Raw genomic sequence first — 13,823 nt, 5'->3', positions numbered from 1 at the left:
AGTAACTTTAAGGGTATTCTCTCATCTCTAGTTTCTAAGTAAAACACAGGGTGTTTATATAGCAGCCTGGGCTAAGGAGTTCGACGAAACCAACATCGGCTCGACGAAACAGACTGGGCCAGACATTGGGCCTGAAGAAGCCCAATCAGATGACGAAACAAGTCAGTTTCGTCGTTGATCATGACGAAACAAAATGAAATGGTCAATATTCTGTTCGTCGTTATGTGTTCGACGAAACAGAAAGCGTTTCGTCGAAGGATGCATTTTGTAAGCTGTTTGCTGCAAACAGACAGCAAACAGCAACACTTAAAAACACTTAAACTAAAGACAGAAATACCCTTTATGCAACATGCATCGTTCATATATCATTACATATCAAAACAGAGACAAACAAGTCGGACACAAGCGGATAGGAGGATATCCGACTTGGTCGACGGCAAATACAGACTCGATAAACGACAAAAGACCGTACAAAATATATCGTAAATACAAGACTAGTTACAGACACAAAAGTGCATCAACAAGAAAACAAAGACAAAATCCATGTAATTTAAAAAAATAAAGTAAAAAAAATTGACGTAAAGATAAATCGGCAAAATGACCCAAACCACATGGACTAAAATAACATTTAACTCGATACCGAAATTCAAAATAATTGAATTTTTAGTTATGATGATGAACCGGGTCTAGATTGTGAACCAGGATCTGGAAGTGGTCTGATATCTTCATTCTCATCCACATCAGTTTATGGGCGTCGTGGAGATGTCCTAAGACTGCGGGGAGTGGTGGGGCTTGCGTTGGAAGCTTTGCTCGACACGTGGCGATTGTGGGCTTCACTGGACCACCCCAAAAAAAGTGGAGTGTGGAAGCGGCGTGTGTTAGCGGCGTTGGGCTGCTATGTTGGCTTGGGTGACTTTATTTTTTTTTTATATAAATGAGATTTATAAAATAAAATACAAACTTATATTATTTTTTTAAAAATAAAAATTACATAACATCCTTAAAAATTAAAAAAAAAACTACTTATTAAATCCTAAAAAATAAAAAACTAGTTAATACTTCCTAAAAAAAATTACAAAGTTCTATAAATATTAAATTGTGGAACCCACTTAAATTCTGGATTCCCGTCGTGTCTCCACTCGATCTTCGCAATCTCCATTCGATCGTCGTGGTTTAGGTCCCCCGCAGGTACACGATCGAAACAAACTTTAAACCGACCCAGCTTCGGTTTTAGTTCGCGCCACTTGTGTTGGTAGGCGTTTAGGCTGTGGCGATTGTTACCAACGTGTTCTTGGTATTGTTGGAACGCTTGTCCTCAATACGCGGTTTGACCGTGCTGCAACGTACCCTGTGCGTCGACGATCGAAGTGACAAGCGCGATCTCCTCCTCCTCCTCCGTCCAGTTCACCATTTTCGGTTTTATTGTTTGGTTGGAAAAAATTGTAAGTTTGTGGTTAGATTGGTTGAAGAATTTTGTAAAAAATTGAAGGAGGAGGGGGGGGGGGTATTTATAGGTAAAAATTTGTAAGTTTTTTTTAAATGATTTTTACCATTAAACCGCATGCCAGACGGCTATGGCTAACGGTAAAAAATGAACACCAATCCTGGCTAGCCAGCTCATCCCCCCAGACTTCATAGCGATTCATAGCGACGCTGGCTGGGCAACGCCAAGCACAACGCCACCACAGAGTGGGTTAGCCAGCGTTGGCTGGCTTCATCCGCCCAACCAACGCCACTACTTCCTGCAGTCTAGGTGCCCATCATTTCCCCATAATTTTTACCATTACTTGTTGTACACGCAACCAGAAATGTCAAAGTCCCAGGAATGTCAGTCTCATTCATATATAATTTATGTTTATAAGCAACCACTCACATAGACTAGCCAAATATTATAATTTTCGTCTGCATATCAAAAATGTTAAATTCACACCTATTTTCATCACAGTTGACTGATCATACAGACAGACTTATCTGTAGATTATTTGTTTGCGGAAGTTGTTCATGTGCAGTCAACTGTAACTGTGGAAGATGATTTCAAGCAGAGGATGTTATATGATGTTCCTGCATAGGTTATTATGCATACCATTTGTTAGTTTTCTAGATACCCGTAACCCATCAATTGAAAAGCATGATTGCTGCTATATTGGTACCAATCTTGGGCAAGAAGCATTCACTGGTGTGATAGCTGTCTTGATATTGCTCAATATAATTGTTTATAAGTTGAGGCAACTTCACGAAACAAGCCTAGGGGAGAATAAGAAACCATTATCTTTGTCAACCGAACATCTGTGCCGCAGGTTTCTTCTTTCTGAGATGCAGTTGGCAACAAACAGTTTTGATCAATCTATGATCATAGGCAAAGGTGGATTCGGTAACGTATATAGAGGTGTCATGGATGATGGTGCAACGATGGTAGCAATCAAGCGTTTAGATTCTAGTTCTAAACAAGGAGCAAGCGAATTCTGGACAGAAATCAAGATGCTTTCTAGGTTTCAACATAGCAATCTGGTGTCTCTTATTGGATACTGTGATGAGTTTGATGAGATGATCGTTGTGTACGAGTATATATCTGGTGGAAACCTAGCAGAACGGCTGCATAAAGTCAAAGGGTCAAGTCAGAAGTCTCTTTCGTGGGTAGATCGCCTCAAGATTTGCATAGGGGCTGCACGTGCATTAGACTACCTTCACACTGGCACAGGTATCCGCCACCATATCATACACAGGGATGTTAAAAGCTCAAATATACTTTTGGATGGGAATTTCACAGCTAAGGTATCTGATTTTGGATTGTCCAAAATTAGTCAGATGGACCAAGGGTGCACTCATGTGAGCACAGATGTCAAAGGTTCATTTGGGTATTTTGATCCTAGCTATTTCTTGACCCGGAGATTAACAAAAAAATCTGATGTTTACTCGTTTGGGGTTGTATTATTGGAAGTGCTATGTGGGAGGCCTGCTGTTGATCCAAATCTTGTTGAGAATGATCTTGGTCTAGTTGGTTGGGCCCAACGGTTCATCAAAGAAGGAACATCAAACCATATAATTGATCCGAGTTTGATGGCGCTAAGCCCTTGTTCAAGGATGAAGGCTCAAATCATGCCTAATTGCTTGAAAGCATTTGTGGAACTTGCAGATAAATGCTTGCAGACTCGACCCAAAGACCGCCCGACTATGGGTGAGGTGGTAATAGCACTTGAGGCTGCATTAGCACTGCAAGAGAGAGGAGTTTTGTTAGTAGTCTCTAATCCAAATTCTTACATCAAGTATGGAAAGATAATAACATTATCAAGAATGCTTCAAAACATGTTGCATGTCAAAAGCCCCATTAGACGTGGTAACCTCTCACGTTTCGTTTGTCTGTACATTATATAGCTACTGCATGATTGAAGGAACATATAATATATAGCTTTAACTATTAAAAAGATAATCTACACTTGTTGTTGTTGTCATCATCTTAGGTATTTGATTAAGATAAGACTTTATTAAGCATGGGTCAAATTAGGCAAACGGGTCACGGATTATTTGTAACCGTCATCCCCTTGTTGTTGTTGTTGTTGTCATCATCTTAGGTATTAGATTAAGATTAGAATTTATTAACCATGGGTCAAATTAGGCAAACGGGTCACCGGTTATTTGTAACCGTCATCCCCTTTCCCTTGGGATGTGTAGGTTCAGATTAGGATATGTTTGGTTGTCGACATTTTGATTCAATAAAACAGTTTCCTTTTGATTCCTTAATCCCTGCATAAAGATGCATATATGATCTTTGATTTATGTTCTTGATATCCAACACTAACTTATTTGCAGTGATGAGGGATGTAGAACCTCTGGGAAAAAAGAAAAGACAAAAAAGATGGTGTCTTCCCAGTACCTTTTCTGACAATGAGGATTTACAAAGTGGAGATACTTTCCAACAAGTTAAAGTTGCAGGTTCTGGTTTGAAAATATTCAGCTTAGATGGACTTAAAAATGCCACTAGGAACTTTAGTGATGATATGGTTTTGGGTGAGGGGGCTTTTGGCAAAGTTTATAAAGGTTGGGTTGAACAAGAAACATATGTTCCCACAAAGCTTGGCTTCGGGATTCCTGTAGCTGTTAAAAAGCTCAATATTGACGGTCATCAAGGATTTGAAGAATGGCAGGTATTTATTTATATAGGCGTTCATTTCAGAATAGTATATATGTGTGAGTGTGTGTCTGTGTATGCTACGAAATATACTTAGAACATGGTATCATGGATGTACGCAGGCGGAGGTGAAACTGTTAAGTGAACTGAGACATCCAAATGTAGCCAGGTTATTAGGATACTGCTCAGAAGATATGGAGCTACTCCTAGTATATGAGTTTATGCATAAGGGGAGCCTAGAAGATAACATACTGAAACGTAAACATACATCTGGCACTTGATCCTAATAATGTACTAGTAGTTATCATGAAATGGGCATTTACTTGAATAAGTAATTACAAATGCAGAACGATTTGGAGAAACACTTTCATGGTCAAGGCGGATCAAAATAATGATAGGAACAGCAAAAGGCATTGCCTATCTGCATTCTGGAGAGAACCAAATCATATTCCGTGATTTAAAGACTTCTAACATTCTGCTTGATCAGGTATAGTGTAGAATGTTGCTAACATTAATTAAGGTGTTTTTTTTGTTGTACGTCGTCTTTCTTTTTAATAATTTTTCCCCAGGATTTCAATGCAAAAATCGCTGATTTTGGGCTGGCAATACATGGTCCAATAAATGGTGAGACACATCTTATTACACAGGTATTGGGGACATATGGGTATGCAGCTCCAGAGTATGTAGAAACAGGTGAGTTACCTTGTAAATAGTTAATGCTATGATGTGGGATTTATGCTTCATGTCTTACACTTGTAAACATGTGGCATATACAGGTTATTTGAATGGTATGAATGACATATATGCTTTTGGGGTGGTGTTATTGGAAACTCTTACAGGCCTTCGAGTTTTTGACAAAACCCGACCCAAAAGTGAACAAGATCTTGTACAATGGGCGAGGCCGATGCTACCCAAGAAAAAGAAGCTAATGACTATAGTAGACCCGAGTCTTGGTCATGACTACCCACCAGAAGCTATATATCAGTGTGCTAAACTTATTCTGAAGTGTACTCAAACCGAACCTAAAGATAGGCCGTGCATTGAACAAGTGTTGCGGATATTAGAAAAAATTAGTTGTATCAAAACAAAATTGTTACAAGGGAGTGGCTAGGAATCATATGACCAGGTTTTTGTTTACTTGATTAGTCATTAAATGTTACTATCGATCCTAGAGAGAGAAGAAGCTTTACTCAAATCAATTGATCCCATCTTTCATTTTGTAACTTCGTTTAAGTACACAATTGTAATGATAGGAACTAGAAGATAAATGGCTGATTTTATTGACAAACTAAGATAGTCGGCCCAATACGAGAGGGGCTAGCCTCCAATACAACACTGATAATTATAATAAACAAGACATGAGAAAATAGAACAGAAATGAAATCCTTAAATAAGAAATAGATAAGTTACTAATCCTGAATTTCAGCCCCAAAATTCAGCCTCTTGACTTTGACTTTGCTCCCCTATCATTCAACCACAGTTTCCTACTTTCTTGCTTTCTTTCTCTCCATTTTCATCAATTGGGTTTGACCAGTTTGACCCTGACCCAATGTCAGTTTCTTATCAATACCTCCTGCCCAAAGAGACAACTTGCCCACAAGTTGGGTGTAAGAAAACTGAGTTGCTGGTCTAGTGTTGTGCACCTCGAATGGTACTATAGTGAGATGGCGAAAGGTAGCAGACTGTTAAGGATCTGGTAGCATTCCCTGCAGCTTGTAATATTTAGTGTTGATGGTGAACAACATAGATATCTCCTTCCAATTAACTTGCCTGAATTGTGTTAAGCGTTGCCAACCATTGAATACCGAGCACCACATCAGCTACCCCTAAGTCAAACGGGTAGAACTCTTGAGAGACCTATAGGTCAGAAAGTTGCAATGAGACATCCTTGCAAATCTGATTGCACCGGATGATATCTTCGTTTCCAATTTGGACACTAAAGGAAGTGACGAACTGGGTCATGATTCTTGGTCATTTACCAATGTATCCGATATAAAATTATGTTAGATATATATGCATACATATATGTCCGGCATTTATATATATATAAGCTAGATATCATTTGAAACCGGTTAATCTCTTAACATCCCGTACATAGTTAGATAGTTAGAATATATATTACTTAGCGGTTATAAAGTATGAGGACCTAGGTTGACAAAGTGAAAGATGATAACTACCATCATTAACCGAAAAGGTGTGTCTCTCCCACACACCAATTCCGATCGGTACAAGGCACAAGGAAAGAAAAGACGCGACTGTTGATCGAGTGGACAAGAATCATCACACCTCTTCAAGGTTTAATCACAACCACACATCCAAGAGACGTGTCCTTTCACGAAGAGACGCAACCTTTCATTCGTACCCGTAGAAAACTATAAATAGGATCATGTAGTTTCATTTGTAATCACTTACTTACTCATTCAATTTGTATATACATTCATTCGTTCGGATATTACAAGTTATTGTTATTCAAGTTTGTTAATCACGCTCATTTTAGAGATCAAGATCCAGTTCGGGCCAACAAATTGGTATCAGAGCATCAGGCTCTAGGCGTGGGAATCGCAAGGCATCGCAGGGAATTCGCGATCAGGTTTCGGTTTCATTTTTAATTCGCAAAAGTTCATTTCAGAATTTTATTTTCGGTTCTAGTATAATCGGTTGAACCGAAGGGTTAGGAATCTAGGGTTTGTTTTGATTCCGGGGTTTAGTGCGAATTAGATTGTTTGATTATTACACGATTCGGGTAATCGTGGGGTTTGTTGAGATCTATTGAAACCAAGAAAAAGTTTAGTAAAAGTGAAGATTGTTCGGCAGGAAGATATGTCAGGAACATCCGGACAAAATCCGATAATAATACAGAAAGAAGGAAATTCTCTTTCCCAGTTTCAGTGTCCGATTCTGAAACCAACAAACTATACGGTTTGGGCTATTCGTATCAAGACGATTCTTGAAGCGAATGGTTTGTGGGAAACGATTGAACCGGCAGAAAATGCAACGGTAGACACCAAGAAAGATAAGTCTGCAATTGCATATCTGTTTCAAGCAATACCAGAAGACGTTGTATTGCAAGTTGCAAGTTGTAAAACTGCAAAAGAAATTTGGGATAATTTAAAGGTTAGACACGTTGGTGTTGATCGGGTACAAAAGGCACGTATGCACACGTTATTGTCAGAGTTTGAATTGTTGCAAATGAAGGATGACGACACTATTGATTCATTTACCGCAAAGATTAATACTATCGTTACCCGGGCAACTGAAGTAGGAACGACATTGAGTCAACCGACTCTAGTACGCAAACTCCTAAATGGCGTACCGGATAAGTTTACTCAAATCGTTGCCTCCATGGAACAATACTCCGATCTAGAAACTATGACGCTAGAAGAAGCGGTCGGAAGATTAAAGACATATGAAGAACGGCTCAGGTTAAAGAAAGGAAATCAAGGAGAAAGCCAAGACAGGCTTATGTTCACACATCATGATAACAACAGAGAAAGATAATCTGGAAACCGCGGACGTGGTAGGTTTAATCAAACGTGTGGAAATTGGCGAAACAACGGAAATAGGCAAAGTCCCAAAAACGAAGGATCTACATCTAGACCTAGAAATGGAAATTCTAGAAATTGGAGGAAGTTTGCAAGAACCGACCTAAGTAAGATCCAATGTTTTAAGTGTCAGAAGTTTGGACACTTCAAGAAGGACTGTTCTAAGAAAGACGAAGTACAAGAACATTCAAACCTCGTCGAGGAAGACGAAGCACCCGTATTACTAATGGCAATATAAGAAGAAAATGTTCAAGAAAGGGCTCTGCTAAACGAGGAACGCATAAAACCAACAAGTTACGCCTCAGAAGATAAAAATCTATGGTACTTAGATAACGGGGCCAGCAACCACATGACAGGAGTGCGAAGTCACTTCAAGGAATTAGATGAAACGGTGAGAGGACAAGTACGGTTCGGTGACGGGTCACACGTAGAAATTAAAGGCAAAGGTTCAATACTACTGGAATGTCTGAACCAAGAACAAAAGGTTATTTCACAAGTATACTACATTCCAAGTCTGAAAAGCAACATATTGAGCCTAGGACAACTTACCGAAATCGGTTTCCAAGTAATTATGGACGGAGATCTACTTACTATCCGAGATTGAAATAGAAAGCTACTAATGCGAGTCAAGAGATTGAAGAACAGGCTGTACAAAGTCAAGCTGAAGACTGGAAAACCAATCTGCCTACTATCAAAAACCGAAGACATAGCATGGTTATGGCACGCAAGGTTAGGCCATTTACACTTTGATGCTATTAAGGAAATGACTCGTAAGAACTTGGTACATGGAGTTCCCCAAATAAGTCATGCTAGTCAAGTCTGTGACGCATGCTTATTAGGAAAGCATAGTAGGGCACCATTTCCAAATCAGGCAAAGTTCAGATCTTTAAAACCTCTGGACTTAGTCTATGGAGATTTGCGTGGTCCTATATCCCCACCAACACATGCTGGGAAGAAGTATATATTCTTACTTGTAGACGACTGTACTCGCTACATGTGGGCATATTTACTAACTTCCAAGGATCAAGCATTCGAAACATTTAAGGAGTTCAAAGAAAAGGTGGAAAAGGGAGCGCAGACCAAGTTAAAAATGTTAAGGACGGATAGAGGAGGTGAATTCACATCGGCTGAATTCAACAAGTATTGCAAAACCAACGGCATAGCAAGACAACTTACAGCACCATATTCCCCACAGCAAAATGGAGTAGTAGAAAGAAGAAACAGGACGATGTTGTCAACTACTCGCAGTATGCTAAAGGCAATGAACATGCCACAGAACTTTTGGGGAGAAGCAATACGACACACGATATACGTACTAAACAGGGTTCCAACAAAAGCCCTGGTGAACAAGACACCATATGAAGCATTGAAAGGAAGGAAGCCAAATCTGGAACACTTGAAGGTCTTTGGCTGCACGACTTATGCTAAGGTACTACCACTTCAACAAAAGAAGTTAGATGATAGAAGTGCACCTATGGTTTACCTTGGAATAGAAGAAGGATCAAAGGCATACAGATTATATGATCCAGCAAAGAACAAGATATGTGTCAGTAGAGATGTAAAGGTCATGGAAGGTCACCATGGAACTGGGATAGTTATATGGAGACGGTAGATTCAGGGAATCCCGAATGGACAAACTTTGTCATTCAAGAAGATGACATACCACCTGAGTTAGAAGAAAATGAACCAAGTAGTCCTGGCAGTAGCGGGCCACAACATGATGATTCAGGAGTAGATCAGACAGAAGAACAAGACTCCTATGTAACCCCGCCAGCACATTCATACAATCAGAACTCAGCAGGAAGCTCAAGCAGTTTATCAAGTGGAGGTCCATCTACCTCTGAAAGTACAACAGAGAGCATTAGTGACACTCCAGTAAGACTAAGAAGTCTCGAAGACCTGTATGAAGAGACAGAAGAAATCCAAATAGATCCACATGAATTATTACTCGCTGAAGAAGAACCAAGGAATTACAAGGAAGCATCTAGTGACAGAAAGTGGATTGAAGCAATGAAGGCTGAGTTAGACTCAATAAACAAGAATAACACTTGGAAATTGACAGAATTACCAAGTGGTCACAAAGCAATAGGTTTAAAGTGGTATTCAAAACTAAGAAAGATGCAAGCGGAAACATTGTCAGACACAAGGCAAGGCTGGTTGCAAAAGGATATGTTCAGCAACACGGAATAGACTTTGACGAAGTCTTTGCACCAGTAGCACGTATGGAAACAGTACGACTATTGTTGGCTTTAGCAGCATATCAAGGTTGGGAGGTACATCACTTAGATGTGAAATCTGCATTCTTGCACGGAGACCTCAAGGAGGAAGTCTATGTATCACAACCAGAAGGATTTATAAAGCCAGGAAATGAAGGAAAGGTTTGCAGACTATCAAAAGCACTGTATGGATTGAGACAAGCACCAAGAGCTTGGAATACGAAGTTAGATCAAACCCTAAAGTCACTTAAATTCAAGAAGTGCACTTTAGAGAACGCAATCTATACAAGAACAAGTGAAGCTTCTACACTAATAGTTGGAGTCTATGTTGATGACTTGATAGTCACTGGAACATCAAAGAAGGAGATAGATATTTTCAAATCTCAGATGAAGAACAAATTTGATATGAGCGATCTAGGATTGCTAGCATATTATCTGGGAATAGAAGTAATTCAAACAGGGGGTGAAATAGGCATCAAGCAGACATGATATATCAACAAGATACTCAAAGACGCCGATATGTTATCCTGCAACGACACAAAGACTCCCATGACTCCAGGAACTCAATTAACAAAGACTGAAGAAGGAGATCTAGTAGATGCAACACATTACAGAAGCTTGATAGGTTCTCTCAGGTACTTATTGCACACAAGGCCAGATCTATGTTACCCAGTCAGTCTACTTAGTAGATTCATGCAAGAACCAAAGGAACAACACCTGAAAGCAGTAAAGCAAATACTACGTTACATCAAAGGAACTAAAGAGCATGGAATCATCTACAGAAAACAAGGAGGATGTAAGATTACAGGTTATAGTGATAGTAGTTTTGGAGTTAATACAGACAAAGGTAAAGGAACAACTGGTCTGGTATTCTACTTTGGAGAATCACCTATAACCTGGTGTACACAGAAGCAACAGACAGTGGCACTATCATCATGTGAATCAGAATTCATGGCAGCCACTGCAGCAGCATATCAAGCACTATGGCTTAAAAGGTTGTTAAGTGAAATCACAGGCTGGAAGGAAGAGAAGATAATACTCAGAGTAGATAATGTTTCAGCAATAGCACTCATGAGAAATCCAGTCTTTCATGGAAGAAGCAAGCACATTGACACACGCTATCACTTCATAAGAGAATGTGTGGAAAACGAAGATATCACTGTGGAACACATAAGTGGAGAACTACAACGGGCAGATATACTAACAAAGGCACTAGCAAGGATCAAGTTTGCTACAATGAGGGAACTGCTCGGAATTCAAGACTTAAAGCAACTTATGGATGTTCGAGATTAAGGGGGTGAATGAAACCGGTTAATCTCTTAACATCCTGTACATAGTTAGATAGTTAGAATATATATTACTTAGCGGTTATAAAGTATGAGGACCTAGGTTGACAAAGTGAAAGATGGTAATTACCATCATTAACCGAAAAGGTGTGTCTCTCCCACACACCAATTCCGATCGGTACAAGGCACAAGGAAAGAAAAGACGAGACTGTTGATCGAGTGGACAAGAATCATCACACCTCTTCAAGGTTTAATCACAACCACACATCCAAGAGACGTGTCCTTTCACGAAGAGACGCAACCTTTCATTCGTACCCGTAGAAAACTATAAATAGGATCATGTAGTTTCATTTGTAATCACTTACTTACTCATTCAATTTGTATATACATTCATTCGTTCGGTTATTACAAGTTATTGCTATTCAAGTTTGTTAATCACGCTCATTTTAGAGATCAAGATCCAGTTCGGGCCAACATCATTATTAATTCTTATTATTTTTATAAGTTATATTTATAGGGTAGTTATAGGATATATCTCTTTCATGTACATATATATATATAACTCTGTATCATCACGTTTGTTTTTATCAATTCATTATCATATGAACAATATTCTTTAGAAATTCTGCAGAACCCTAAACAAGTTCTCATTCAAGTTTCAAGGATTTACAACAAAGTGGTATCAGAGCACATCCGATCCAAGACACCAACATCCGATTACGTTAAAAGTTTTTTTTCTCGAATTCAAGATCATGAATCAAACACAGGGAATTCAAACACAGATCTCCAAACTGACTGGACAAAATTATTATCATTGGCACATTCAAATGAAGGTATTACTTGAATCGCAAGAATTATGGACGGTTGTCGATGAAGGATATCAAGAACTGGGATCAAATCCTTCTGAAGAAGCAACCGCTGCATATCGAGAATCAGTAAAAAGGGATAAACGAGCGCTGCAAATTATTTTTCAGTTCGTAATCGATACAGTGTTCGAAAGAAATTCTCAGGCAAGATCAGCGAAGGAAGCATGGATTATTCTTCATAAATCATACAAGGGTGAAAGCCGGGTAAAAACTGTAAAACTCCAATCTCTTATATGTGAATTTGATTCTTTGAATATGAAAGATGGTGAATCTGTTGAAGAATACTTCAACAGAATAACCCACATAGTGAATCAATTGAGAATGAATGAAGAAAAAATATATGAACAGAGAATTGTAGAGAAAATCTTACGAAGCTTAACTAGAAATTATGAATCGGTTGTTATAACGACAGAGGAAACAAAAAATCTGGGGGAAGTTTCCACTGAAGAATTAATGGGGATACTTCAGTCTCACGAATTGAGACTAAAACGATATGAAGACAGTCCAGTAGAACATGCATTTCAAGTAACAAATGCGAATCAAGACCGATTTAGGCAGACATCTAAGAATGATTCCACAGGAAGAGGACGAAACAAGAACAGGGGCAAGAACTTTAATATGAATTCGATAAGATGTTTCAATTGTCATAAACTTGGTCACACTGCCAAGTTTTGCCAACAGAAGGATGAACGTGAGAGATCGGACAACGTGTTAATTCACAAATAAGATGAAATGGATGAACAAGATGATACTATGTTCATGATATTTAATATGGAGGAAACAATCAAAAGTAACTGTTGGTATCTTGATAGTGGCTGCAGTAACCATATGACTGGTAACCGAGAATGTTTCACTCACCTTGATGAATCATTAAAAAAGGAGGTGAGGACAGGGGATGATAAACGGTTGGAAGTATTAGGCAGTGGAGTCGTCTCTATTACTATAAGAGGGCGAGAAAGAAAGATACCAGATGTATTTTATGTAAAGGGTTTGAAATATAACCTGTTAAGTGTAGGACAACTCATAAGGAAAGGGTATGAAGTCACATTCAAAGAAGACAAATGCATTATCAAAGATGCAAATAATGAAGTTCTTGGCATGGTCAAGATGACTAACAATAAGATGTTTCCCTTACATCCCGAAAGTGATTTGCAGTGTGCCATGAATATGACTATCTACAACTCTTCACATCTATGGCATAAACGTTATGGACATGTGAACATGGACACTTTGATTGATATGGGAAACAAGGAGCTAGTATTTGGATTACCAAAAATGAAGAAGGATGATAGTGTGTGTGAAGGATGTATATCCGGAAAGCAAGCAAGGAAACCTTTTCAAAAGAAAACGACCTGGCAAGCAACTGAACCACTACAGCTAGTTCACTCTGACATATGTGGTCCAATGAGAACAGAATCCATAGGTGGATGTAGATACTTTATCACATTCATCGATGATTACACTCGAAAGACATGGGTATATTTTCTCAAATTTAAATCCGAAGCACTAAATTACTTTAAAACCTTCAAAGCCTTGAACGAGAAGCAGTCAAATCATTTAATTAAAACCCTAAGAACGGATCGCGGAGGAGAATATTGCAGTAAACTATTTCAGGATTATCTGAGGCTCAATGGAATTCGGCATCAACTTACTAATAGCTATACTCCTCAACAAAACAGAGTAGACGAACGGAAGAATAGGACTTTGATGGAGTTAAGTAGGAGTATGATGAATATTAAGCAATTACCTAATTGTTACTGGGCGGAAGCTGTAGCATGCACTACTTA

General features: G+C 38.9%; 2 protein-coding genes across 2 annotated transcripts; both read left to right on the top strand.

The window, feature by feature from the left end:
* The first annotated feature begins 1,993 nt into the window (after positions 1-1,993).
* Positions 1,994-5,315, top strand: LOC110881737. Its single transcript, XM_022129904.2, has 6 exons — positions 1,994-3,334; positions 3,808-4,142; positions 4,249-4,384; positions 4,474-4,613; positions 4,696-4,819; positions 4,903-5,315. Exons 1-6 carry the CDS (start codon positions 2,029-2,031, stop codon positions 5,235-5,237), a joined length of 2,376 nt encoding a protein of 791 aa, XP_021985596.2. The 5' UTR covers positions 1,994-2,028; the 3' UTR covers positions 5,238-5,315.
* A 5,118-nt stretch (positions 5,316-10,433) lies between these two features.
* LOC118487487 (secreted RxLR effector protein 161-like) lies at positions 10,434-11,177 on the top strand. Its single transcript, XM_035984370.1, has one exon. It carries the CDS (start codon positions 10,434-10,436, stop codon positions 11,175-11,177), a length of 744 nt encoding a protein of 247 aa, XP_035840263.1.
* The last annotated feature ends 2,646 nt before the right edge of the window (positions 11,178-13,823 follow it).

This window comes from Helianthus annuus, chromosome 15 (assembly GCF_002127325.2).
Source record: "Helianthus annuus cultivar XRQ/B chromosome 15, HanXRQr2.0-SUNRISE, whole genome shotgun sequence".
Classification (NCBI taxonomy): Eukaryota; Viridiplantae; Streptophyta; class Magnoliopsida; order Asterales; family Asteraceae; genus Helianthus; species Helianthus annuus.
The sequence above is the reverse complement of the archived record's forward strand: the minus strand, read 5'-3'. Positions and strand labels throughout refer to the sequence as shown.